This window comes from Anopheles arabiensis, chromosome 2, assembly GCF_016920715.1.
Source record: "Anopheles arabiensis isolate DONGOLA chromosome 2, AaraD3, whole genome shotgun sequence".
In the NCBI taxonomy this organism is placed as follows: Eukaryota; Metazoa; Arthropoda; class Insecta; order Diptera; family Culicidae; genus Anopheles; species Anopheles arabiensis.
Genome location: NC_053517.1, coordinates 85,524,978 through 85,550,821, shown reverse-complemented (window position 1 = coordinate 85,550,821; position 25,844 = coordinate 85,524,978). Strand labels below are relative to the sequence as shown.

General features: G+C 46.8%; 5 protein-coding genes across 6 annotated transcripts; 3 read left to right on the top strand and 2 right to left on the bottom strand.

The window, feature by feature from the left end:
• The first annotated feature begins 409 nt into the window (after window positions 1-409).
• On the top strand, window positions 410-5,175 carry LOC120896246 (multiple inositol polyphosphate phosphatase 1). 2 transcript variants are annotated; one of them, XM_040300231.1, is made up of 5 exons: window positions 410-590; window positions 3,355-3,562; window positions 3,630-3,724; window positions 3,791-4,707; window positions 4,786-5,175. In XM_040300231.1, the coding sequence occupies exons 2-5, from the start codon at window positions 3,367-3,369 to the stop codon at window positions 5,042-5,044; spliced, it is 1,467 nt and encodes a 488-aa protein (XP_040156165.1). In that variant the 5' UTR covers window positions 410-590; window positions 3,355-3,366; the 3' UTR covers window positions 5,045-5,175. The 2 variants fall into 2 exon arrangements, with proteins under 2 accessions (XP_040156165.1, XP_040156166.1); XM_040300232.1 differs by lacking the exon at window positions 410-590 and adding an exon at window positions 619-958.
• Window positions 5,176-5,186: 11 nt separating this feature from the next.
• LOC120896247 (mitochondrial carrier homolog 2-like) lies at window positions 5,187-7,154 on the bottom strand. Its single transcript, XM_040300233.1, has 5 exons — window positions 6,878-7,154; window positions 6,702-6,786; window positions 6,015-6,606; window positions 5,830-5,940; window positions 5,187-5,758 (listed from the first exon to the last, which is right to left on the bottom strand). The coding sequence occupies exons 1-5, from the start codon at window positions 7,034-7,036 to the stop codon at window positions 5,695-5,697; spliced, it is 1,011 nt and encodes a 336-aa protein (XP_040156167.1). The 5' UTR covers window positions 7,037-7,154; the 3' UTR covers window positions 5,187-5,694.
• Window positions 7,155-7,731: 577 nt separating this feature from the next.
• LOC120908631 (pyroglutamyl-peptidase 1) lies at window positions 7,732-8,852 on the bottom strand. The gene is made up of 3 exons (XM_040319840.1): window positions 8,555-8,852; window positions 8,201-8,451; window positions 7,732-8,115 (listed from the first exon to the last, which is right to left on the bottom strand). The coding sequence occupies exons 1-3, from the start codon at window positions 8,756-8,758 to the stop codon at window positions 7,941-7,943; spliced, it is 630 nt and encodes a 209-aa protein (XP_040175774.1). The 5' UTR covers window positions 8,759-8,852; the 3' UTR covers window positions 7,732-7,940.
• Window positions 8,853-9,211: 359 nt separating this feature from the next.
• Window positions 9,212-14,171, top strand: LOC120908629 (trafficking protein particle complex subunit 8). Its single transcript, XM_040319838.1, has 9 exons — window positions 9,212-9,605; window positions 9,676-10,132; window positions 10,210-10,792; window positions 10,859-11,821; window positions 11,980-12,998; window positions 13,058-13,275; window positions 13,351-13,762; window positions 13,842-13,982; window positions 14,044-14,171. The coding sequence occupies exons 1-9, from the start codon at window positions 9,440-9,442 to the stop codon at window positions 14,102-14,104; spliced, it is 4,020 nt and encodes a 1,339-aa protein (XP_040175772.1). The 5' UTR covers window positions 9,212-9,439; the 3' UTR covers window positions 14,105-14,171.
• A 543-nt stretch (window positions 14,172-14,714) lies between these two features.
• On the top strand, window positions 14,715-19,359 carry LOC120908630 (4-aminobutyrate aminotransferase, mitochondrial). Its single transcript, XM_040319839.1, has 5 exons — window positions 14,715-15,209; window positions 15,298-15,410; window positions 16,293-16,464; window positions 17,498-18,511; window positions 18,599-19,359. Exons 1-5 carry the CDS (start codon window positions 15,137-15,139, stop codon window positions 18,718-18,720), a joined length of 1,494 nt encoding a protein of 497 aa, XP_040175773.1. The 5' UTR covers window positions 14,715-15,136; the 3' UTR covers window positions 18,721-19,359.
• Window positions 19,360-25,844: the final 6,485 nt, after the last annotated feature.

Here is a 25,844-nt window from a genome sequence, read left to right as displayed (position 1 = left end):
GGGGAATAGATTAGGAAACGCTTGCTAGGATTCAAATACCATGTGCTAATGAATACGCGAAGAATGTCGTGCTCAAGCGGTTCTAAAACTTTGAAGAGCGTATGTTATTATAATTAAAACAAATATTTAAAGGAAATAAGGTTACATACTGGCAACCAACTTTAATTTTTCTTCTTTTTATTAATCAAAACTGAAACTAAAACACTTTTAAATTTTATTACAACCAAATGAACTCCCGCGTGGTTTAAACGTGCTGAAAGGTTCACTCGATCACCGGCGCAGCGAATGAATAAAACGCGCGGGAGCACAACCGCGGTCACGATCACGCACCAACAACCCGCGGGGCATATGCGTCAACCTATCATCATCATCATCACCATCATCGCCATCATCAGTCTGTGGGCGATGTTCATGGTGAGGTTTAGCGGGTCGGCGCAGTTATGTCTCAGTTCACGCCCGTCTGTTAAACCTGTCTGTTGTGCGCGTCCGGTCCTCGCTACTACGGCCTGCTGTGCTCATTGTGTCGGGAGAAAATCTTGCTGCACGGTGGTGTGAACGGCCGTTGCCCGTGTACCCCATCAATCGATCTGGTAAGGGTGCAACTCATCTTCAGTGACACCACCGTTCGTTGTTCTAAGGGGTTTGCTGCTGCTTGTGAGACAATTATTGCATTATCAGCCCTTACCAACACAGTGATCTCAAGTGATGCGTTTTAGGAGCTAAGGAGCAATTAAACACGTTCAAAGAGGCAATCGCAATTTTTCGGTGTGTACGTGCTCGTCCCTTGGGGTACTTTAAACGGTGTACGGGTAGTGGCCCGTTTGTGTGCGCAGTAACCAAAGGTTACTAAAAAAGTATTCGCAGGTGTGTCAAGCTGCTGTTGTTAGGTTGTTAGGGAAACGGGGTCTAATTATTACCCGTTTGATGGTTACAGACAGTGACGGAAAAAAAGTGCTTCGTAAGTTCATACCGGTAACTAACAGGCGTATAGATAGAAGAAAAAAGCGACCGATTTAACTACACAGTTGGAAGAAATGCACTACCACCATTTGGACGCGGGGTCGAATGCATTACAATAGAATTGAGCATAAGTGCAGAACAAGCATTAAAAAGAAATAAAAGCAGTCCAGGCGGATGGCGGGAAGAAGGGAGAGGGAAGGAAAAGAAGAAAGATGATTCTACCCCGGGCCGACTATGCTGCTCGGCTAAGCTATGCGGGCAGGTAAAGCAGAGACGAACGACGAAATAGAATAAACCGGTTAAAAAAGGTGCCTGGAAAAGAAGTTCAAAAGGAATGCCAAAGAAGCGAGCGCGATGGAATGTATTTCGTTTGGTGTGTCGTCTGGGGGGTTGGTGCTGGGACTGTGGACTGTGAAAGAGGGGCTGCACTTTCTAGGAGAGCGCATATATTTTTTCTCCATTATGCTGGAGCCACTCCCTACGATGATGATTAAACTAAACACATCACCTGTCCCTGTTGGTGGGGATGGTTTCGATCGGTTCACTGTGGTGGGAGCCACTTTTCCCACCCATGTGAGGTTGAGTGATCGTCATCGTCGATCATGATGGCACATACATATGAGGCGCGTTTACACAACAACCACCGGCATTATGTCATCGTGAACCATCTCGTTGCTGGCTGACCGGCATAGTAGGCTCTGACCCAGCAGCAGTAGCAGCAGCAGCAGCAGCAGCATCAGTTACTCAAGGTCGATGATGATGATGATGATCGTAGCTCGAAAACAAATCGCGCGTTTTTGAACGTAAAAGGGCGATGGAATTTGGAGCGTTTCTGCATACAATTCGGTTGAAAACCGGTTTATGCTGCACGCTAATGCAATTCAAATATGATGTAATGCGTTGTGGTAAAGGCGCTAAGGGCCTCAGTACACCGATAAAACCGCAAAACAACGCAACCAGAGTGGAACACAGGTGACTAACGTACATACATACAAGTTTAAAGCACTTAGTAAATGTTTGCCCCTTTTGCATGCGCTGTTCTACACCGGAGTGTTTGCGCTTTGCAACTAGAATAAGAAATAAATATTGATCTATAGTGATAACGGCCATGGCGGGCGATCCCCGAAGGTCATGTTGGATCATATCGTTTAAACTGTTGCTGCGGCCCAGTAAGAAGTTACAATCGTTTGATCAAATTATGATGAATGCCGGCATGCGTTTCCCATGGACGTTCAATTAATGAGCTGTGTGTGAGTGTGTGTGTGTGTGTGGTTGTGGTTCAACAACTTCTGGCCGATAAAATGTGGTTCCGATTGAAAGAGCACCAGCAGAAAACAGGGGTGACAATAGTAGACGTCCCTATTAGAGGGGTCACTGAACGCCGAAAAGTGGTACCATAAATGGTAGCCGAATTGCTTGAGTTGTAGGGGTAAAAAAAGCACCATAAATCTGTTTTTAGGTAGTAGTTTGGTATAAATTATCTAAAATGAATTTCTTCTAAATTTTCTAAATCATAGAAAGTTCGGAAGAATTATGTGTTCAAACTAGTGAAGGGGAAAAAGAAGATTTCGTCGAAATCGATTCCGGCTAGCTCCTAAGTTTTCTGTAATCGATTCCGGATAGTAGATCCGGAATCAGTTTCGGGAATCAGCTCCGGAAACGGCTCCGGAATTGGTTCCGGAATCGGAATCAGAATCGGCTCTGGAATCGAAATTGGCCCTGACATTGGAATTGGATCTGAAATCAGAATCGGCTTCACAATCGGAGTCGATTTCGGCATTTCCAAAAGAATAGGCTTCTGGACTGATTTCGCATCTGGAACTTCTTATTTCAATTCAAGAACTGATTCTCGTTCCAGGAGTCAATTCCGGAATCGGAATCGATTCCAGCATCGCAATCGGCTCCGAAATTGATTCCGGCATTGAAAACGGAATCGGAATCGGGAAGGTCCGATTCCGAGCTTCCACCACTACTTCAAACCGCTCAGCAATGCATGTAGATATCGTAATTGATCAAACAAAGATCATTTACACCACTCGAGAATGATCAATCAACAAACAAATGTGATGTTGATATTTGGCTTTCGTTTGCTTCTGGATGACGAAAGGTCCAACTGCTACTAAAGTATAGGAGGGAGGTGGCTAATTGTTTTTAAACAGATTACGTATGGACACATTTGTGTATCAATCGATTCGGTTTTGCAATTAAGCGTGATGGGTTGGCTGCTGTGTGGCCAGGTGAGCGTGATCAACATGTGCAGTACACGTTCGATAAGCACGGCGACCATCCATGCTCGCGCGTAGCGATTGTCATTCATTGATAGTGCATGATAAGCCGCCCTTTAAATGTTTTCCCATTATCATTTCAATAAGTCTTTTTCCTATTTCTTTGCAGAAGCTTTAAAAAATGATACCACGAATCTGGCAGGCGATCCTGCTACTCCACTGCGCAGTGCAGTTGATCGCTGCGCAACGCAGCACGTGCTGCGAGTCGTACTGCTACAACGATGATCCCGAGCGCAAGCAGGTGAAGCATTTTGCCACCAAAACGATGTACGAGCTGGTACGCGCACCGGACACGGATCGACAGCATATTGTGCCGAGTAAGTGCATTTTAGTCTATTATTTATAGTTTTGATTTATTTAGTAAGTTTTCCTCCTTTTTAACAGACTGTGTACCGGTGAAATTTTGGCTGCTCAGTCGCCACGGCACGAGACTACCGGGAAAGAGCGAAATCAATGAGTTGCCGAAGCAGTTGAAATTGGTAAGTGTCAGTGCTGCTGTCGCTCGAAGTTGCGATTTGCCCTAAAATGGTTGCCTTTCATTAAAGCTACAAGACGCGATCATGGATAATTACTTTACGCGCCGCACACCGCCCGACAATGGCCGCATGTGTGAGGAGGATTTGGAGCTGCTGCGGCAGTGGCACTGGGATCCGAACATAACCGAGCAGTACGATTCGTTTCTCACCGACCAGGGCTGGGAGGATCTGAAGTACATTGCACTGCGGGCGAAGGAGAAGTACTGGCAGGTGTTTGGCAGCGGCTACCAGCCGGCCAAGTTTATGTTCCGCCACACGAAAACGCAGCGCACGGAGGCAAGCTTCAAAGCGTTCGTGGAGGGGCTGTTCGGCCGGGAGGAGGCGCAGCGCGTGAAACCGACGCCCGCGACGGAACCGGACCGCCTGCTCAAACCGTACGACGACTGTCCGGACTTTGACGCGAACAAGGATCGGAACAAGCGGGACGAAAACTCGGAGGTGAACAAATTCCTTCGCTCGGCCCTGTTTACCGGCACGGTGTGGGACATTTCGCAGCGGCTCGGCTTCCGGCACAATCTGAGCGTGGAGCAGGTGGAGACGTTGTGGGATGCGTGCCGGTATGAGCAGGCGTGGAAGATTTCCCGCCCCAGTCCGTTTTGTGCCGCCTTCACGGAGGATCAGGTGCGGGTGCTGGAGTACAAGGAAGATCTGGCGTACTACTACCGCCAGAGCTATGGATATGGGCCGAGTACGGAGCTTGCCTGCCACGCTATGGCGGATATGCTGCTGCAACTGTCGTCCCGCGATGATCCATCGGTGGTAGCGTACTTTACGCACGATACGGAGATACAGCTCTTCCTGGCCGCGCTCGGGGCGAAGCGTGACGAGATGCCGTTGCGGGCGGACAATTTTCCGTTCATGCGCAACCGAAAGTACACGACGAGTGATATTCCGTTCGCGGCGAACGTTGCTGCGGTGAAGTATCAGTAAGTCGCCCAATTGTTTGTCGCTATGTAAACTAGTTTTAATTAATGATCTTTTTGGGGTTTTCCCCTTTTTTGCAGGTGTGCCGAGCAGCGCGAACCTGAAAGGGTGATATTTTTCCTCAACGAAAAACCGCTCATGCTTGACTGGTGCAGCGTGGGACTGTGCAACTGGTCGGACGTTAAGCAGAAGTACCAAAGATTCACCGAGGGCAATTGCGATCGGACGTACTGCCAGAGCAACGGGGCAGCTGGGATGCATTTAGCCGGCCGCATCGCTTTTGGCGTTGCCCCTCTACTACTGTTGGCCGTGCTGCGACGGTTGACCTCCCTGCACTAAAGTATTATCTTGTAACACGTGGGGCAAAAGTGAAACCTATTGTTAAGCAGTTTATAAACGTTTGTCATCGGTTGGGCGTGTGAATTTAAACATACATATGAGAGAAAATGTATGCTTTCTTTAACAACACACTATGGGGATTTGTTTTTCTGTGGTTAAATTTACTTATCACTTTACTGACTGACTACTGACTTGTTCGAAGAGGTATCCAACGTTTTAAACTGGTTTGTGTGTGTTTGCAGGATGTATTAATTAGTATAGATTTGCCTCTACGAAAATTCGCTCACTTCTATAGTGTCTCGTGTTTGGTTCGTGAATGCAAACGGGTAGGGTTTGTTTGTTTATTTTATAGTTAACATAACTTTTTTGCTTCCGAGGCGATAAATGCTGCATATTGCGCACGATTGTCGAAACCAATTGATGAAAACACAACAACTAAATGCAGATTTAAATTGAACAATATGGAAAATGCAAGCAACGGAGCTACAATCTTTGAACCAGTGTCCATATAAACTGCATCCTTTGAACAGGGGAAATAGGGCAAATAGGGAAATAGGGTACGAAATCTACGATATCTAATGTGAAAGGAAAGTCGTGCATACCGTCCGTGTGAAGCACAGCAAGCACAGCGTGTCTTGTTCCGTGCGTGTTTACTTCAATTCCGGGTACGGAGCGAATGAATCGCTATGCTTGCCAGTTACTCTGGCCACCGTTCTGCGGAGAAAGATGAAAAGGATGCATTATTGAATGACTAAGCAAACATACGGCACTTAGAGGCCACTTACCGGAAGAAGAACGACGATCCACGCTTGTGCTGCCTATCCAGCAGCAGCCGGGCGTAGCAATCGCGCCAGTTAATGTAATGATCCATCATGGGCGGGTTACCGGCCTTCAATCTGCATAAAAAAAAGTTACAATTAACGGTTAACTTATTATAACGATGGCATCCAGCAAGAGCGTCGATTGTTACCTGGATCCCTGGACGGCCATGCAGGTCGACACGACATGGTACGGGTAGAAAACGCTTGTAACCGAAAAGTGAGCGATAGTGTTCACGTGGCCACAGGTTGTTTTGTTCGCCCCGGAATACTTGGCGAACAGGTAGGTGATCGAGCTGGTTAATGCCATGCAGGACAATTCCATAACCATGCGGGGAATAAGCCCCGAAAAGAATCCGCCAATACCTTCGTGCGCCCAGATTTCCCTGATCGAACCGAACAACCCATCGTACATGTGCTCCCGGCCAATGAACTGGGCCATCATCCGGATGGACACCACGTGGAATGGATGGGAGATGAGTATGCCGCAAACGTGCGTTACCGCTTTGCGCACCAGGCCAGCCGGCCGGGTCTGGACTTTGCCGTCCTTCGTGACCATGTACTCATCGACGTCTTCGTACGTCGCCTCGAACCAATCGAAGTCATCGAAACGGTTCGGTGCCTTGCCAATCACCACCACGGCCATCCTTTCGCTGTAGTACGAGCTGAGCACATTGCCCAGCAGTCGGGCGCTTAGCCCCCGGAAGCATCCGAAAAATCCATCCACGCTCTTGATGTATGCAGCTGGCGAAGTTAAAGGAAAGTATACGTGAAAAAGCCTTCCCAGCTCAGGCGATTTCCGTGGACTAGGGACCGCTTGAACGAAACAACACACGTACCGTATTGGAAAATGTTCGGCAGCATCAAACGCTTCGCACCAAAGAGCGTCCTACCGGGGCGTGGTGCGATCGGTTCGTAACCGAGCTGCGGGAAGGCGATAAGACATGCGGATTGCGATAAGGATTTAGCTGGTTAGCGGCGGAGGATTAGCCACGGTCCGGCGCGCACCACGTACCTGGATGAGCGTTTTGGCATACTCCAGCGGATACAGGGCCGTCGAGCAGACGAGCCGAAAGCCAAATCTTAGTGCCGGTTCGATTTCATCCTCCTTCCGTTCGTCGTTTCCCGTCGGTAAGCCAACAATTCTTGCCGTTTCGGGATCGAGAGCGTGCATGTTACTCTACAACTTATCGTACTTTCCTGGGCGATATTTAGTTGACTAAACTCCTGCACGGCACAGAGAACAACAATGTTACGATGATGTATCGGTGTTTTTTTTGTTCCTCGAAGTGAACACACACGACATTTAGCAGCCGGCGGTCATCGAGCAAGACAGCAAGGTGGCATATTGTGCTTTGAATATTATTATTTCACTATTTCAAAGAGAGAAACGAGCTTAAATTGGTTTAAAATGTATTTGATAAATTTCTTCATAGAAATAACATCGAATCATTGATTAAATTTGTCTTTTTTTACGATAAAACACAGATATGAAACTCCCAGTGTGCAGCAAATGTGTTGACAGGATAATTCAAGGCAGTGATTTGAACGGACCGTTACTGACTTTTTAAATGCACAAAATGTTTCCTCAGTATGTTGCTTAAAATAATTAGGAAATACTAAATATTGGCCGGATATAGGAAGACACATAACAATATGTTCTGTGCCATTTAAATAGTTTAAATACACATCAGGTTATAACGTCAATATCGCACACGTTGATTTTTAATATATTTTCAACTTCACGCACTTTTCTACAAATTGCCAGACCATCAATCGTCATAAAACCTTATCGGTATTTTATCTTACCTATCTTACCTTTTCTCTATGGCTGTATGCAAACACAAAGATAAGAATTCCAAAAAACTGTTTGAGTTATGCAAGATATATATTAATTCCCGTTGGTATATAATATAATTGTTAGTCAATACTGTACGATTCGCTTGCGTTACACAGTATAATGTAGTGTAAATATGGCCTTTTGATTTTATAGATACAGAAACCGATGATAATTATCATTGAGGTGAAGCTCTACCGGGTTAATCCGCATTAGAGGTAGTTAGGGGGTGAGCAGCATCTTAGGACAGCTTATGTTCAGCGGCAAGTTGCTCCAAGCATTTGCCTATCACATTATAGATTGTCGTCATCGTCTGCTCCGAGGTGTACGGTTCGTTCACTTCAGGCACATGCACAAACAGCGTCCTGTCCTGGTTCACATCGAGCGATTTCACATATATGTAGCCGCAAAGGTAGCTGCAACAGAAGCGAGTATTTACATTCCGTTATTGAAACGATCACAGTAAACAAAAAAAAAAAAAAACATCTGCTTTGCTATTACTTTCCCACATTCGTCGAGCAACAGCATGCTACATTCGTTTCGAGGTTCAGCTCCTTGACCAAGCGTTCGACATTAAGATTCGTTTTAAGCATCGCGCACTCTTTTTCGTTTGCATGCTTTCCGTTGAGTGTTATCTTATCGCTGGGCAAATAATGCTGCGCGAAATCGGGCTTACTGTAGCCGAACGTGTAGGAGAAATGCTCCAGGTTGATTGTGTTGATCGTACCATTGACGCCCACGTGCACTACCAGCTGGAATGGATCAACAGGTAACCATCGACAAACATTTTCGGTTTTATGAGTACAATTATCGATCATTTCGAACGAGCAACAATGCCAAGGAGGAAAAACTTACGTCCGGGTTTTGGTTCCAAATCTGTGGCAAGATACGATTCACCTCTTCGTATATAACGGGTACTTGATACTTTCGCAGCTGGTACGCATCCTTCCGGAAGTGGAACACATCGGGCAGCAGCTTTACCGCTTCCCAGCTCGCATTACGCTCCTCGTGCCCTGCGAACGGGCCGAATCCGGTAACGATGATAATCTTCTCTGGCATGTTCCCGCAAGCTGCACTGAGCCGACTAGATTGGGAGCTGGACGAAACACCTCCTTTTTGTTGTTGCGAGTGAGATAATGCAGAGGGTAAATATTTACGTTTGCATCTGTCACGGAATCTGTCACGCACAGATGATTGCGCGTGAGACTGTGCGTATCGAATTAGCGCGAAGATAAATTGGGCACAAATCACAGGCCGCTTTTTTAGTGGATGCGTAGATAAGAAAGCATTTATGATAAGAAACCGTTAACGATAAAGTTTTAAATTGTGCTACAATGTTGCAAATGTTGCGTGATGGAGAAATGCTTCCCGAAACAAATCTAAAAAAGTATAAACTAATTTAATGATGCACTGAAGTGAAAAAGAAAAGAAAAAAGAAGCGGATCGGTTTAGATGAAAGTTTTGTAACGTGAAAATATCAATATTTTTTTTAATGCAAATTATCGAATATTTTTATCGTTGCGCAAACTCCTTTGATAGTCGTACGAGATCGTGCGAAAACCACTGTACGGGATCAGCTGCTGGTTGCTGTCACACATCTGTCAAAGTGTGGTAGTGTTTGTTTACGTAGGAAAAGGGAAATCGATAAACGTTTCAGCTCGGAGGACGAATTATTTCCTGTTATCAGTTCATTAGTTAAATGTAATTTTGCGCACGGGATTGCAAGTACCCGTCACAACCATGATTCACCTCACCGGACAGAACTACTCCACCAAGGAGATCATACAGAACATATTTTCGCCCATGGTGGGAGCCATCGTGTCCCAGCAGGCCGAGGAGCTGTGCCAGAAAAACAATCTTTCGTTTGTGGAAATGTTGCAGCCCTTCCTGAAGCTTTCCTCCGACGGTACATATTTATGCTCCAACGGTGATTGTATCCGCATTGACCGGTACTGTTTGCTTCCTTATTTTCGTAGCACACTTTCGCGACATTGCCGGCACGAGCGTTTCGATCAAGGGGCTGCGGATCAATGTGGTGGACGTGAACTGGCGCCCACCGCAGACGATACTGGCGAAAAAGATGCTGAACGAGGCGGTCACCACCGCACCGGGCGGCGATAAGATGCGAGCGATCAAGCTGGATGATGGTAGCTTCGTGGACATTCCCGTCTCCGAGCCGTGGTTCGAGCAGTGGCGTGAAACGTTTCTCACCGTGCAGTTCCCGGCGGACCACGAGTTTACCCGCCATCTGCTGTGCTCGTTGATCGTCGTCTCGAGCATCGATCCGAACCCGATCGAGACCGCCAGCCAGCTGACGAAAAAGATACAGATGATGCAGAACATTACGCCGCCCCGGCTGCCGAAGTGGTTCGCTTCCGATGCGCTCAACTGCTACGTTATGCTGCACGATGGATGCTCTGGGGATATTGGAAAGTGTGTTGAAGACAGAGTGACGCAGACGCAGAGTGCTTTGGCAGCTGTATTTAATCCTATTTTTAACCTCCTTTCAGGGCTCAGCAAGCGTTCGAAGGGCTGAAATCGACCTACGGCGAGCACAAGTGCTTCCTGCTGCAGATTAACTCGCACGGTGGCCCACCGACCGACTGTCCCGACCCGTGGGTAAGGTATCTGAAGAAACACCAACGGTCGGAACCGAGCACGGCAAGCGATGTGGACAGTGCGCCGAAGACACCGCAGGACATGGGCTCGGTAACGGGCATGCCCACGACGGTGGTACAATCGTCCAATCTGCTAGTGCACGGTGGCGGTATAAGCAGCAGCGGCAGTAGCCTTTCGTCCGAAACACCGCCTTCCGGCATTGTGGTGGGTGAGGTGATTGCGCATCCGCTGAGTCCGGTGCAGGAGACGGGCATCGAGCTACAGGAAACGTCGAGCTTGACGTCGAGCATCGACAGCCTGTCGCTGCAAACGATCAATCCGAACGTGTGGCCGATCGAGAGTGACATCGAGGTGGCTCATGGGTCGTTTCTGACGGCGGGCGATTTGGACAACCTGAAACACTTTGTGCAGGATTTTGCGGTGCGTGCGTTGATTCCCTATGTGGAACGGTTGGTGGGCGTGTTGAACGATTCGGTAAGAGTTTGCGTGAAATGATAGGGAACTATTTCACGACATAGAGATTATTCTCTTTAATTGTAGATATCGAACAAGAAGGGCGTGAGCCGCTCGCTGCTAAGCGCAACCAAGCGATGGTTCGTCACGAACAAGCCGGGAGTTAACACGAACCAGAATGCGGTCGTCTACACGAACGAATCCACAGAGCTGCAGACGCGAAAGTTGGGCGATCTGTACTTTATGTTCAGCCACTATTCGCTCGCCTTCCAAGCCTACCATCAGGCCAAGCGTGACTTTAATGCTGACTCGGCGTGGCAGTACTATGCCGGTGCGCTCGAGATGGCAGCACTGGCCGCGCACATGCAGGGTACGGCGAGTCGCAAAACGTACGACTACATGGAGGAAGCAATACTGACCTACCTGAACAGCTGCAAGCTGCCCCAGTTCGCTACCCGTGCCACCCTGCTGTCCATGGAGTGTTTGCGAGCGGCCAAACAGTACAACGAAGCGGCCAAGCAGTTGATCCGGATGACGAGTGAAGATTCGGACCTGCGGTCGGCACTATTGCTCGAGCAGGCCTCGTATTGCTTCCTGCTAGCGAATCCGCCCCAGTATCGTAAGTACGCGCTGCACTGCGTGCTGGCGGGCCATAGATTTTCCAAGGTTGGCCAGCGGAAGCATTCGTTCCGCACGTACAAGCAGGCGTACCAGGTGTTTGAGAACCGTGGCTGGAGTTTGGCGGAGGATCACATCCAGTACACGATCGGTCGGCAGGCTTCGAACCTGAAGAAGCTGGACGAAGCGAGTCTCTGTTTGGAGCATCTGTTGCGCCCCTCAAGCATGCAAACGGCCACCCAGCAGACGTTGTTTTTGCGCGAGTATCTCAGCACGAAAAAGGCACTGCAGGCGAAGGGTGGGGAGGGAGCGAACGATATTCCATCGATCGCGCTGCCGAAGATTGTGCAGACGATGACGAAGGTGCTGGTAACGTCACCGCCGCCAGTTTCGAATCCGTTGCACGTGGCGGCAACGAATATTAACATTACGGTAAGTTTGTGGCTTGGGCCGGTCTGGTGGTACAGTCGTCAACTCGTACGACTTAACTACATGTCCGTCATGGGTTCAAGCCCCGCATGGAACGTGCCCCCATGCACACGTAGGACTGACTATCAGCTGTATCTTTATAAAATGCTGTTTCTTTTTAGGCTACCCCAACGGACGAAAACGTGTGGAACAAGATGGAGGAAATGCTGGTGCAGAGTGCTGCCGAGCGTCCGGTGATGGTGTTCCGTCCCTCGAAGTCGCTGTTCTCCACCGAGGCGCCGGCCACGGAAAACCCCCGCTCCGTGCACGGGGAACCGATCGAGGTGGCGTTCAACCTTGAAAACACCATCAAACCGGCGGTGCTGTTCGAGAACATCAACCTCCTGTGGGAGTTCCGCCGGGAGACGGGTGAGATTTTCTCCAACCGGCCGCTCTTTCTCGGCGACGTTAGCTTGGAGGAGCGGTCAGAAATTGAGAACGTGGTCGCGTCCAGCTTTGTGGCGCTCGTCACGTTCGGCGAGCATGAGACGAAAACGCTTGTCCTGAAGCTAACGCCGCGCAGTACCGGCCAGCTGCGGATACTGGGCATCGTGGGAAAGATATCGGCGGCCCAGCCGGCCGGTTCGGGCGAAGCTCCGTCTCTGTGGGGCAAACAGCTGTTCGAAGCGCAACCGATACGGGTCGGCAGTGCCGGTGGCAAGGACGGGAACAAACCGGTAGCTGCAGCCGCTGCCGCGGCCTTTGATCGCAAGCTGGAGATAGAGATTCTTCCACCGGCGCCGGCCCTGCACGTCAGCTTCAGCCACGCACCGTCGGAGGTGCTGGCGGGAGAGGTTATTCCGCTGAAAATGAACATGACAAATGCAGGCGTGAGTGTGCTGAACGATATTTACGTGTGCATCGACAATCCACGGTATGTGTTGCTGAATCCGAGCGAAGCGGACATACCGCTGTCGATACGGCGCGATTTGCAAAACCTGGCCAACGAAAACGTGGGCCGAGATCGTGAGGCACGCAAGCAGTACGTGTGTAGAGCGTTCCGGGAGGCGGAAGGCAACTTCATTGCTCCGAACGAGACGAAGACGGCCACGCTGTGGCTGCAGGCCCCGTACTCGAAGGGCCAGAAAGACATCAAGCTGATGATTTACTATGCAATGCCACAGGACTATCCAAAGTTGAAGTAAGCAATGGAAATAATCGATGGTTTTAGGAATTGTTGCTTATTTTGGTTGCTTTCAGGCATCGTCTCGTGCGACATACGTGGAATTTTAACGTAAACGATTCGTTGCTCGTCGATGCGAACTGCAATCTGAGCAATCCGACCAAACGTGAGCTGGGTATTGATGTGAATGTGAAGAATCTAAACCAAGTCCACCATCCGCTAATGACGGAAATTGTGATCAACGAGCTGTATCTTTACTGTTCTGCGTACGAGCTGCAGAAAAATAGAGTGGTTTGTATGTATCAAGAAGTTTCTTTGCCCTTAACAGCACACAATGACAATGTAATTGATATTGTTTGCTTTCTTTTAGATATTAAAACACCCGGCCACATCAAACTGCAGTCGGGCGGGGGACTGAAAACTAATGAAACCGTCAGCCTGCGCTGTAACCTGCAGCGTCGTACGGCCGACGTCGCGTATGATGGCAACTTCCAAGGTTACGTTTCGCAGAAGCTGTCCACCGTGACGGTGCGCGCATCGGAGCCGGCCGCCAAGGCAACACTTCCCGCGCTGGAAGCGGCGGGCAGTTTTCTGCTCAAGAACGAAACCAAATTCATACGCGTGTACGAACCGGGCAGCAATGAAGAGTTCAATCAAATAGTCAACCAACGGGACAGCCACATGACGCTCTGTGTGAACTGGTCCGCCACGATTAACGACAACGGTGCGTCCCGAAAGGCGTACGGACAGCACTTTGTGCAGCTGAGAAATCTCTACGACACGTAAGTGGGATTGACGGGGTTTTTATTCGATTTTTTCTTTAATCAATACCTTCTGTTTGTTTTCTTTTTGTTGATGCAGTGTGTACTGTCCACCGTCCGAGCGGCTGCAGCAAATCACTTTTACGGGCCAGTCGAACGTTTATGGTATTTTTGATGATTTAGATAAATTGATGCCGGTCGAGAACGATGATATCGATAGCGGTTGGGGCGTTAATCAAAGGTATGCTCGGTTATTTGAATTTTCGTATGAAAAAATAACATAATTTTGTTTCGTTTCTTAGCTATGTGGCGCAGAGATGTTTCCTGGAGGAAAGCTTCCAATCAGTTGAACTGAGAGCGTAGGACGTAAGGTTTTGAAAGTATCTTATTATTCCATATTATCGCATCAAATAAAGTATTTTTAAACTTATTTCTATTACTGCACATTTGTAATCCCAAAAATATACATTTTAAGGATAAGATTTGATTTTGCTTTGAAAAATTCCTTATCCACATCTTGTCCTCTCGTTACTATGTTGTGAACTTTTGGATAAAAAAGTTTTCAGTTTTTTTTTTAAATTTAAGGTTTTATATTTAATTTAATTGAAAAAGCGAATTTGAATCCTTTTGTTCGTGAATAACTGTATCCTTTCCACAACACGAAAGAACTTTGAAAGCAAACGGTCTACGGACCTTCTGTTCAGCGACAAAAGTATTCAACTCCACCCTCTAAACGATGTAATCCCGGCCGGCTGTGCTGTCATTGCCGCAGGTACCCGTTTTCAGGGGAATTAAATTTAAATAACAAGGATACATTCAATCAGGTATGAAAAGGATTTAGGCATCCTGCTTCATTGTGGACGAATTGCTGGAAAATACGTGAAAAACTGCTGTTTTTTTAGTTTTATATTGTTAGAGCACATGACAATTCCGTGCAAGCGATTGTACTGCTTGAAAAACACTGCATCTTCTGTGTGGTTTAAAAAAGCGTTGACTCCACCACATCATCATCGTGTGTACGGCAGGAGGATAAATTGAACATTTCCCACGAGATCGGGGTACAAACCGCATCTGTCCGTTGCAGAGAGCGAAACGTTTGACCGTATACAACACGCGTACGGTCTCTGTGTGTCGTGCAGTAGTGAGTTTCACGTACGTAAAAACCCAGTGCGGCGTGTGTGTTTCGGGGTCGCCGATTCGCGCATGGTCGATGGTGACTTGGTCGGTCTGTCGCTGTTGAAGAAGAAGCAACAAAAAACTGCTGCACTGAGATAGACATCATTCTAGCGCACCGCTGGAAAGCCGTGCAGTGTATCGCTGTGTGCTGTTATTTAAAGTGTTTTTAGTTTGCAAGTGTTTTAGGGAGTGCAAAAAGTACGTGCCGGTGAATAAAAAATGCTGCTCAAACAAATCGGTACCGTTCTGGCGCGTGCAGAATGCCAGCGTCGTCATCGTGCTTTGCTCCAGTGTGAGTTTTTGTGTCGTAGAATGCAAAAAAGCATTGCTTAGTATTGAGTAATAATAATTGTTCTTCTTTTTTTCACCCCATTCGACAGTGAGCCGCCACTTTGCCGCCGTTCCGTTGGCCGAACCGGCCGCACCGTCGCTGAAAACCGAAGTTCCTGGACCCAAGTCAAGGGCACTGCTGCAGCAGCTAAATCAACTGCAGGTATGCTGCTCAAATCTAAGTAGTCGCGGAGCATGAAGAAAAGCACTTCGGAGAATGTCCCAGAACCCCTCGGAAGGGCGTTAATTGTGCATCCCGGATCGGTTTCCTTCGCGTTGATTGGGTGCATGACACGCGTGTTGATGGGACGCGCCCTAGCCGCGAAACACACACACAATTGGTATCAATTGAAGGGAATTGCTTTCAATCAGTTGTTTGCGTTGTTCCAAAACAACGCGCCCGCCAGCGTAGGGCGGCGTTCGTTCGCCTTTTCCTCGCTTTTGCAAGTTCATTTCTCTTCCGATGTACACCGTCGGTGGGGGTTCGTTCGTTCCTTGTGACAGACCAATCCGCGTCGTAGTGGCTCCGTCCGTCAATGAACTGTCCCTGAAATTAAACGCGTATGATTTTTTGGGAGGATCGCGGTGATTTATGTAGAACGCAAACAAAAAGAATGGGTGTGTTGCCGGTCACACTTGGAGGCGATTAAAGTTATATAAATAACCATCACGCCACTTTGTAGTAGGAGGTGTGTGTGTGTGTGTGGATGGGACACTTTTCGTGCGGTTCCCTGACCTCTATAATGTTGAGGTGAATTTATTGCGGAGCCGGCGTGCGATACCGATGTTCCCTCGCCGCCAGACATTCCTTCACCATTATTCGCACTCTCCCCTGCGCGAGTGTACGTCAATTGATCATGAACTTGATCTATTCTTCTGCTGTCCTACGCATTATTGTGGCGCTTTTTGAACCACGCGTTACGCTATTTTGGGACGTTCCTGTCCATCTGCTACCTTGCGTTTCCCAGTGGCCCTACAACTGGCGCTCCATTGACTTTATTTTCTTACGTTTTTCCCTTCCCTTTTCTTCTTCTCCCACACACAGAATGCTAACTCGGTGCAAATGTTTGTCGACTATGACAACTCGTACGGAAACTATCTGCAGGACGTGGACGGCAACGTGCTGCTCGATATTTACACGCAAATTTCATCCGTCCCGCTCGGTTACAATCATAAGGAGCTGCTGAACGTGTTCCGGGATGAGCACAATCTGTCGAGTAAGTGTTTTTTGGGTGAACAATTTTAAGACAACAACAAACAATTTTGTTTTTTAAATTAATAAGAATTTAGATAATATTTAAGCAGTTGAAAAGGTTCGCTACAATTGGCTCTACATTTCTTATTGGAAATCTAATCTGTTTGCTATTTTTAACATTATTTTAAACCATTCCGATAAGCTATTTCGGTACGATGGCAATTGTTGACCGTTAAATTCATGGAAGATAATAAAGTAGATGGCGTGTGCAGTCTGGTCAACTGCTAGATAAGAGATTCGTTGCTTATGCAGTGTCTGCAGGGGAGTGTACATAAAACAATGGTACACATTGGTTGCACCTGCGTGGTTCGTTTTTTGTTATGCATTTTTGGATGCATTATCTGTCGTTACAGCAATGTCCCTCTTATCAAATCCCCTGAACGTGTCGCGTGGCGAATGGGTAGATTATCATTTAGTTGGTGGGGGAAGGGAGAGACCAACCGTTATCATACCGGTTCGTAAAAGCGCGCGTTAGAGACAACCTGGAAATTGTTTGTCAAGGTTAGGCAGTTAGCGGTGCACTCTATGTGCAACAGATTGAAGGGTGAAGGGTGCATTTTGATGCATGTCAAAGAGGAAATGCAACTTTGTGGGAATGTGTAATACAGCTTGGTTACTTACACATCGAGGGGATTTAATTAAGAGATAAAATTTGCTTTGATTACTTAATTAAACTGTTATCTTTCGTGTGGTTATTTAGAGTATAGGGAATGTGAAATGATAAGTAGAGTTAAATTATTTTGAATTATTAGATTATTATAATTTATATTGTAGGTCGCATGGAATTTATTGCGATATTTAATATTTTAAGTAATTCTGAAGTACAAACAAAATTACTCTCTGCCGTTTATTTCTTTTTTTCTATCGGTCAAAGTAGCTGTGACATATTCCCTTTTAGCCAAGACACACACCCGTGGCTGGATTATGGCAAAAATTATAGCAAACTATCTCAGCAACACACGCGCACTAACGGTAACTTTCCAAACGTTTTCCAGCACTCATCAATCGCCCGGCGCTCGGCGTGTTCCCGGGCGAAGATTGGCCAAACCGGCTCCAGAACGTGCTGATGTCGGTCGCTCCGGTTGGGCTCGATCACGTCACGACCATGATGTGCGGTTCCTGCTCGAACGAGAACGCGTTCAAAAACATCTTCATCTGGTACCAGAAGAGGCAGCGCGGTGAAGCCACCCCGTTCACCGAGTCGGAGATCCAGTCGTGCATGATCAATCAGGCCCCGGGCGCGCCGAAGCTGAGCATCCTGAGCTTCCACGGTGCGTTCCACGGCCGCACGCTCGGCTGCCTGTCGACGACGCACTCGAAGTACATCCACAAGATCGATGTGCCGTCGTTCGATTGGCCGATCGCACCGTTCCCGCAGTATCGCTATCCGCTGGAGGAGAACGTGCGTGAAAACGCGCAGGAAGACGCGCGCTGTTTGGCGGAGGTGGAGCGCTTGATTGAGCAGTACGGCAAGCGGGGCATCCCGGTGGCGGGTATTATTGTGGAACCGATTCAGAGCGAGGGAGGGGACAATGAGGCGTCGCCCGAGTTCTTCCAGCAGCTGCAGAAGATTGCGAAGGCGCGGGGCAGCGCGCTGCTGATCGACGAGGTGCAGACGGGCGGGGGGCCGACCGGTAAGATTTGGTGCCACGAGCACTTCAATCTGCCCAGCCCGCCCGATGTGGTGACGTTCAGCAAGAAGATGCAGCTGGGAGGATACTATCACGGGGCGCACATGAAACCGTCGCAGCCGTACCGCGTGTTCAACACGTGGATGGGCGATCCGGGCAAGCTGCTGCTGCTGGAATCGATCCTGCGCGTGATCAAGCAGGAATCGTTGTTGGAGAATGTGCGCCGTACGGGTGATAAGCTGAAGCAGGTTCTGATGGAGGCCCAGAAAGACTTCCCTCATCTGCTGAGTGCTGCGCGCGGCCGGGGAACCTTCCTGGCGATCAACTGTGCCACGCCCAAGCTGCGCGATGACATTGTGGGAGCATTGAAGCAGAAAGGTAAGGATTTGGGGGGTTGTGGGGAATGGTTCTGTCGTTCCGATGTTCCGGGATTTTTTTTATCATTTCCGTGCTCTCTTGTTCCAGGTGTCCTGTCCGGTGGTTGCGGTGAGCAGAGCATTCGCTTCCGCCCGGCACTGATCTTCGGCGAGAAGCACGTGGACATCTTCATGGACAAATTCCGGCAGGTGCTGAAGGAGGTGAAGTAAACGCACGCCAAACGCCCAGCACCTGTGCCAGCTAACTTACTGCACAGAAGCGGCTGAGAATGAGCGGATGAGCTGCTACATGAATGGATAGGAATTGAGGAATGTTGCGATTTAGCAATCACGCTAGATTGCGGACAAAATGGGAAATGGATTTGCCCCGATTAGTTTAATAATCTTCCACGCACAGCACAGCGACTTGCGCACAAAATGAAGCAAACATTAATAGATTCGTTACGGTATGGTATGATCCCGGTTAGGAGGTCGCGCGGTTTCCATGACGGGGACAATAAGATGGACCAGAGAGTTCTTCCCTGTTTGCGTACCGCGCAGCCGTGGATTTGATTTAGTAATGCTTGTAGCTGCCATGTTGAGAAATCGTCTAAGCTATATATTAGAAACTCTGCCAGTACGACAGAGAGGGAAATGAAATAATATATATAACAAAAGTATAACAAAAAACACACACACCAACACGTTAAGTAAAGCGTGAATGAGAGAACATTTGTCTTCCAATGAGCTATCAAAGTGATTCCAAGTTAATCGGTGTCCAAACGGTACAGGCCCAAACTGTCTTCTAGGCAGGGCGTGCTAAACCGTTACAAAATAAAATAGATAAATGTTGTCGCATACAGTAAAGCACATTTGTGTGGTGCGTTTTTTTCAAAATTCATGAACAAAGAAACCAACATGAAGGGGTTTATCTCCATTTCCTCGATTCATTTTGTTTAGTAAAACATGTTTTTTTCATCGCTTTTGTTGACCCGCCTTTTAGAAGAAATCGATTTACATCAAAAGCTTCCGTTTGCGCAAATTTCCAGCCGTCCATGGGAAAAGGATACGGGTAATGTTTTGTTTACCTTTCCTTAAAGTGGACTTGCGGTTTCCTATCTACATCTGAAGAAGCTACGCCGTACCTTTATCGATGCTGTTGCCCTTTCAAATACAAAACATCGCCTAACGAGGGTAAGTAACGAACCGTGTCCTTCTGTGCGCACAAAGTTGGGAAGATCCGGGAAAAAATCTCCCAGTTGTTAACAAATTTGTCCTGCGCTTGTGGCCCACAATGGTGCACAATCTTGTCGTGGTGTATTTCTCCTGTTCGGCTTTCCGTGGGTGCCGTCGGTTGGTGCTCGGAATATCATTGCACGCTCGTGTCGGAAGGCGGTACGCGGCCAAACTGGGTAAACATATTTTCGGTGCAATTGCCGTTCTTCTTCTGGGTCTTTTTGAATTAGACGGATGAAATGGCAGTTGAGGTTTCCTTTGAAGAACGATAGGAAAGATGTTTTTATTTATGTATTAAATACAGGGTTTCCCACGATTTATTGGTCAGTTCCCATGATTTATTGGTGCGTTCCCACGATTTTTTGGTCGTATCCTATAGATTTTTGGTTCGTTCCCATATTTTATTGGTATTTTCCAATTGGATATCAATACAATTGGACCAACAAATTCTGGGAAACGACCAAAAAATCGTGGGAACGCACCAAAAAAATATGGGAACCCACCAAAAATTGATGGGAACCAACCAATAAATCGTGGGAAACCCTGTAAGAATAATGAAATAATGAAAAATGAATGCCTTTTTACAGCATGCATGCAATTGATTCAAATACTAGTGTCATTTAACAAAGTTTTTGGAATGTTTTAACGAAGAGGCCTGCAAATAAAAACTCCTTTATAAAGAAGCAGACAAGACACTGATCAGGTTATATTAAGATCTTCTTGCTTGTCAAGCTACACTTGAGATACACTCTCTAAGCAACCCATGCCGGCAAGTAGACGGACAACCATGGTACAAGTGCGTTTCCATGACAATCGCTCGAGGTCTTCGGGGGCTCGGTCTCATCATCATCTTCGACGCATTTGTGAAAAATTCTCGCACCACTTGCCGTGTACGCTAGCCGTACTTACTACACACCTCTCAGCAACCGTTCATTAAAACGCAAACAGTGGGTCAAAATGGAAGGAAAAACCCCCCAACGCTAGAAAAACTTTCCGCTCCGGAAGACTCCGGGCGTCCCTTTTCCTTCTTTTTTGGTGAGCATAATACGTTCCGGTCTGATGTATCAAACGCACCGGAAGTGGCAGAGGAGTGGACAGAATGGGAAGTTTGATTGTCACGAAAAAGCATCGACCAGGAGAAGCACCACCCCACCCCGTTCCCCTACAACAAGAAAAGCAGAAGGAAGTGGATTATACCCCAACCGCCGCCAGCCGATGGTGGGATGGTGATGATGGTGAGTAGTAGCTTTTTTTTGCGTCCCTTCACTCCCTCTAAAACATGGTAATTTGCATTTGAAAAGCATGTCAGCATTGCGGTTAAATTTTGCCAACAACTTCACCTACCTTCTCAACCCAAAAATAAAAAAAAGAAAAGAAAAGAAAAGAAAAAAGGGCTCGTATGTGCCCCGTACTCGTGGCTCTGGCACTGGGAAAGCCATTTGCCCGCTGTGTTTGTTTTGTGTTGCTCACGGCTTGCTGTGTGTGTGTCCGGGCAATGCGGGCTGTGGACGAAGTTTTGCGTACCATGAAAGAGCCGTATCGTTCGACGGGTGTGTGTGTGTGTATGCGCGTGTCTGTATGTCCTCTGTTCTGTAATATGTTTAATGTGCCACACACTGTACGGACACATTTTCTGCACCATCGATGAACATCTACTCCGACTGCGTACGTTTGTTACTGCGTACTTGTGTGTGAAATGTGTGTGCCGGGGCTACCGGCATACCGGCAGGCCCAACAAAATGGGCTGCATTACAGCAAGAAAGGGAGGAAGAGCAAAGAAAAGAATCCCCGAACAAATTAAAGCCTCCCCTCTATATGGGCTGGGCTGGCAAACAAAAGCAAAACAGCGCTAAGTGGCGTTTCTTGTTGTTTTAGCAGCAGTTGGCGGGCAGTTGCTGGCCTCCCCGGTCAACCAGCAGCAACAGAGCAGCAACTGCGAAGGATGGCATGCTTCAATTGCTTGGCATGCCTTTTTACTTCTGGGTCTCACTATGATTTAGAGCGCAGAAGGGGTCGTGTGTTTCGCGTCATTTTTTTTTTTGAGAAAAACTCCCGAGAGCCGCTTTCATTTTGCGACGAATGGAAATGAAAAATGTCTTCTAATTATTCCGAAACCCTTGTCCACGCTGAGGGCGCGCTGAGCTCCTGATGTGTGGAGGGGGGGGGGGCAGTGGGAAAAGTGAATACAAAAGTGTGGAATACACGGTGCACCAGCGACCGGAAAGGATTGAAGCAGCGGTGGGCAGAGAAATTTAAAATCAACAGTGCAAGGGTTGCTTGGATTATTTATGGGCGGTACCGTATCTTTACTGCATTGTTTTCGTGGGCGCTTAATGTTTTCATGTGCCAAGCCCTCCGTGTAGGTAGCGGTGATGAAACGTCTCGTTTAAATTAGCTTACAATGCAGCTCCAGTGCTGTGCTTTTGTACCTTTTAAAATTGGCTTTATTCTTTTGTACGTGTAAACGACTTTTTTATTCTAGTGGTCGTTTTGCTGTGTTTTACATGACTTATTTGCGTGATTATTTCATTGTTGATGACTTTTAATTACGTTCTTAGGTACTGGGCCTTCTTCTTTTTGGTTCAACAACCGTTGTTGTTAGTCAAAGCATGCCTGTACCCCATTTGTGCCTGTACCCCCTTGGGTTTTAGTGACTTATTGATTCCCCCCCCACCCATAGGAGGATAGTCAGTCCTACGTATGGCGGAACGGTCTATTCGGGACTTGAACCCATAACATGCATGCTGTTAAGTCGTACGAGTTGACCACTTTACCACGAGATCGGCTAAACGGGGCACTGACTAGTGATGGGCAAAATTGGTCTGCAGCCGGATTCGTATTGATCCGTATCCGACTGCTTTCGGACTCGATTCCGGATCAACTCCGGAGTTAGTGGCGGTGATGGCTGTTTGGGATGGAATAATGTTCAGCCTTTTTTTAAGTAGTTGGTTAAATTTCACCATCCTATGCCAATTATTCAAAACAATTGTTGAAAGCTGTTCGAATTATTTGTTTGAACAATGTTTAGAAAAAATAATCCAAATGTTTGGCTGGCCGAAGCATTTTGCCAAACAATTTGTAGCCGCTTCAGCAAATATGTTATTTTTCCATGTTTTTTCCATAAACTTGACTGGAAAAGCTTTGCAATTGATAGATAAATATGTTGTGCAAGTATTTCAGCCATTTTCAAATAAAAAAAAACGATGAAAAAACGACTAAATTTTGAGATCCGGTACGATCATTCTCTCGATGATCAAAACAAGCTTCCATCAGCCGCCGCCAAATGCGTTAGTGAAAATCGAAATTACGCTAGCGAGTATGGACATTGTACCCCGGCCTTTAGGGAAGTAAACCGTTAATTAGGAGATTTATCAAAACAAAAATCTCGAAACAACCAGAAAACCATTGAAAACCTAGGATACGGTGTTTTGTCGGTACGCACATAGACGATCGAATTTTTACTTATATATGTGGCTATGAATACAGTAAGGTTAATTATTTCATGAGCCATTGGGATTCGATTCGAAGCCAATCGCAGCCAGATTTGAAGCCATATTTATTTCGGAGTCGGATCCGGATTAAGAATGTCGGAGTAGGAGTGGATTCCAATCCAATCCAATCCAATCCGGAGCTCCCATCACTAGTGCTGAATGTATATTTTCTTCCATCAAAAAGGTTTTTTTTGAAAAAAATCATTAAATTTTTGCACCTCACTCTCTCAACTAAACTAATTTTTATCTTCCATTTAGCAATTTACAAAGCAAAAAGGTAATGGGGAACTCCGTGTCCTTTTTATAGTTTGAGGGTGTACCAGTGCCTTACGGGTGGCTTAGTTAGTTTAGTTGCTTTATGACTCGCGTACACGTGCCCCTTGAGGGGGTCAGCGTTGCATCCGGTCGGTCGGTCCGTTTGCTCGTCGTTATTTCATTTTCCAGCAGCACCAAACCATTTCCCCAACTGTAAGCCAACTGCACAACCACATCCGTACGAGAAGCTTCGGCACATACTTCGCCCTGCCGAAGCATTTTGCTGCTGCTTTTTTGCTGTCCATTTTTCACTGTCGGAAAACAGGAAACCCCTTTTTCCACTCGCGTGTACACGATGTTGCGGCACACGATGTAACTTTCCATCTTCATCAACTTTTACCGGCGTAGGTGTAGATGAAAGGCATATGAAGGTAGGTGGCAGAAGGTAGCAGGGAAGCTTACAAACGTTTCCTTTCGCTGAAGATACATACAAGCAAAGGGAAGGAAAAGGCGCACGAATGTTACTCACCTGTGACCTGTGACCCTTTTGAGTGAGTGAATGGTGGTGGTATGAAGTGGTGAAAAACACAAACCCCGCAACCATTCGCTGTACACGCTCTCTCCGACGTTTCCCTTCGCGCTAGAAAGGAATTACTGACTTAAGATGCAAAGTTTAATGAAAATAGCATAGTTTTGTTTCGCGTTCGAGTGGTCACACTCTGGTGGAGTTTTTTCTTCTTCTGCACAAAAAATATTCCGGCATGCTCTACATCATAAAGCACTCGAGGCGACAGTGGGGTAGTACGTGTGGTAATGGTTCGCGTAAAACAATGTCCACAAAGTTGGATCCCGTTTCCGGTAGAAATAGTTTTCCCCTTTTTCCCACTCCCAGAGCGCTTCAACACCCATCCAGCTCCCTGCCCGAATGGTCGATGTATTGCAATCAAAAAACTTTTAATTAATTCCAGCAGACAATTTTCGATCAAGCTGCCTGGGATGGTGCAGAATATGGGAACGAGTGGGTGGCATTGTGGCCGGCATGCCGAAAGAGGGGACAACTGCGAGCAAACTATGACGGAATGCCCGGTAGTGAAATAGTTCTCACGAAACAAAATAGAACAATTTTCCGCCTCTCTTTGTTGGCGTTCTGACTGCTCTGTCCTGCCCTGCTGAAAGGGCACAGAATGGATAGAAAAAGCATTTTATTTGTGCATGAACAAACTAAACCGAAGGTCGAAGGTTTGTTTGGACGGTGGGGAGGCAAAAGGAACGGGCCCGCTGGTACCATCGTTATTATTGAGAGCGTTTGGTCCGTGAGGTCAAAGTTGTTGTTTCCTCCTTTTGCTTCGGCACGGATGCATCCGCAGGCGCAGCGACGGGACGGGAATGGATTGTTTGTGCTATTCTCTTCCTCCTTTTGCACTGACCGGTATGCTACGAAGAATGGCGGGGGGAAACAATGCGCACAACGAACGAACAAATGACCGGTATGAAAGTTGGAACATTGTTTTGTGACGGTGCTGGTAGTTTTAAGTTGCTCGAGGCAAGGCTACCACGCCCTTGTTACCTTGCATAATGGCGTATTTGTATTAGGGTATGAGAATGAAGCGAATCAATAGCAGTTTCTTAACACTTTAAGCGCCGCGACATATGAAATCGCATGACGGCTTTGTTCACCGCTCAGCTCTCTATCTGACGCTCAGTGATTCTCTTGAGAACGAAAGAGGTAGGAAAGAGAGAACGAGAACGACATGTGCTACGCCGCTTATCGCAATGAAACAAAAGAGTGATAACAATTGCACGAGAAACTGTCGCTCTCATCGCTCTCTTGCCATGCGCTACGTGCTCACTCAAAAACTGTGACGTCAGGCCGGCGATCAAAGTGTTAATTGATTTCTTTGCGGCAAGTAATTGAGTAATCTCATCGATGTTGAAGATAGCATAGTTTTAGTACGATGCATGATTTGTCTCTGTATTTTGTCTTTACAGTTTTATATTTAAGATTTTTTGCATGAGATACCATGCAACTCCATTAGTTTGGAAAGTTTCAATTTACAAGAAAAAGGAAAAATATAATTTATAACTACATAACAATTACATACAAAAATAGCACGATTTTGTATAGACTATCATACTTCACTCTCAATGTTGATTACTCTATATTTTTATGCTAGGTTTTTATTTTTGATACAAAGTACCAGGCTGCTCCATTATGTGATTGTAATTTGAAAAAAAGGTAAAAGATTAAATTTAATTTATTAGAAAAAAAAACTACTTCAATGCATCCAACAACTTACAAAAAATCCTCTCAATATACAAGTTTTTTTAAATTGTACTTACCATGTGAACATTTCATCGAAATACTTAAATGCT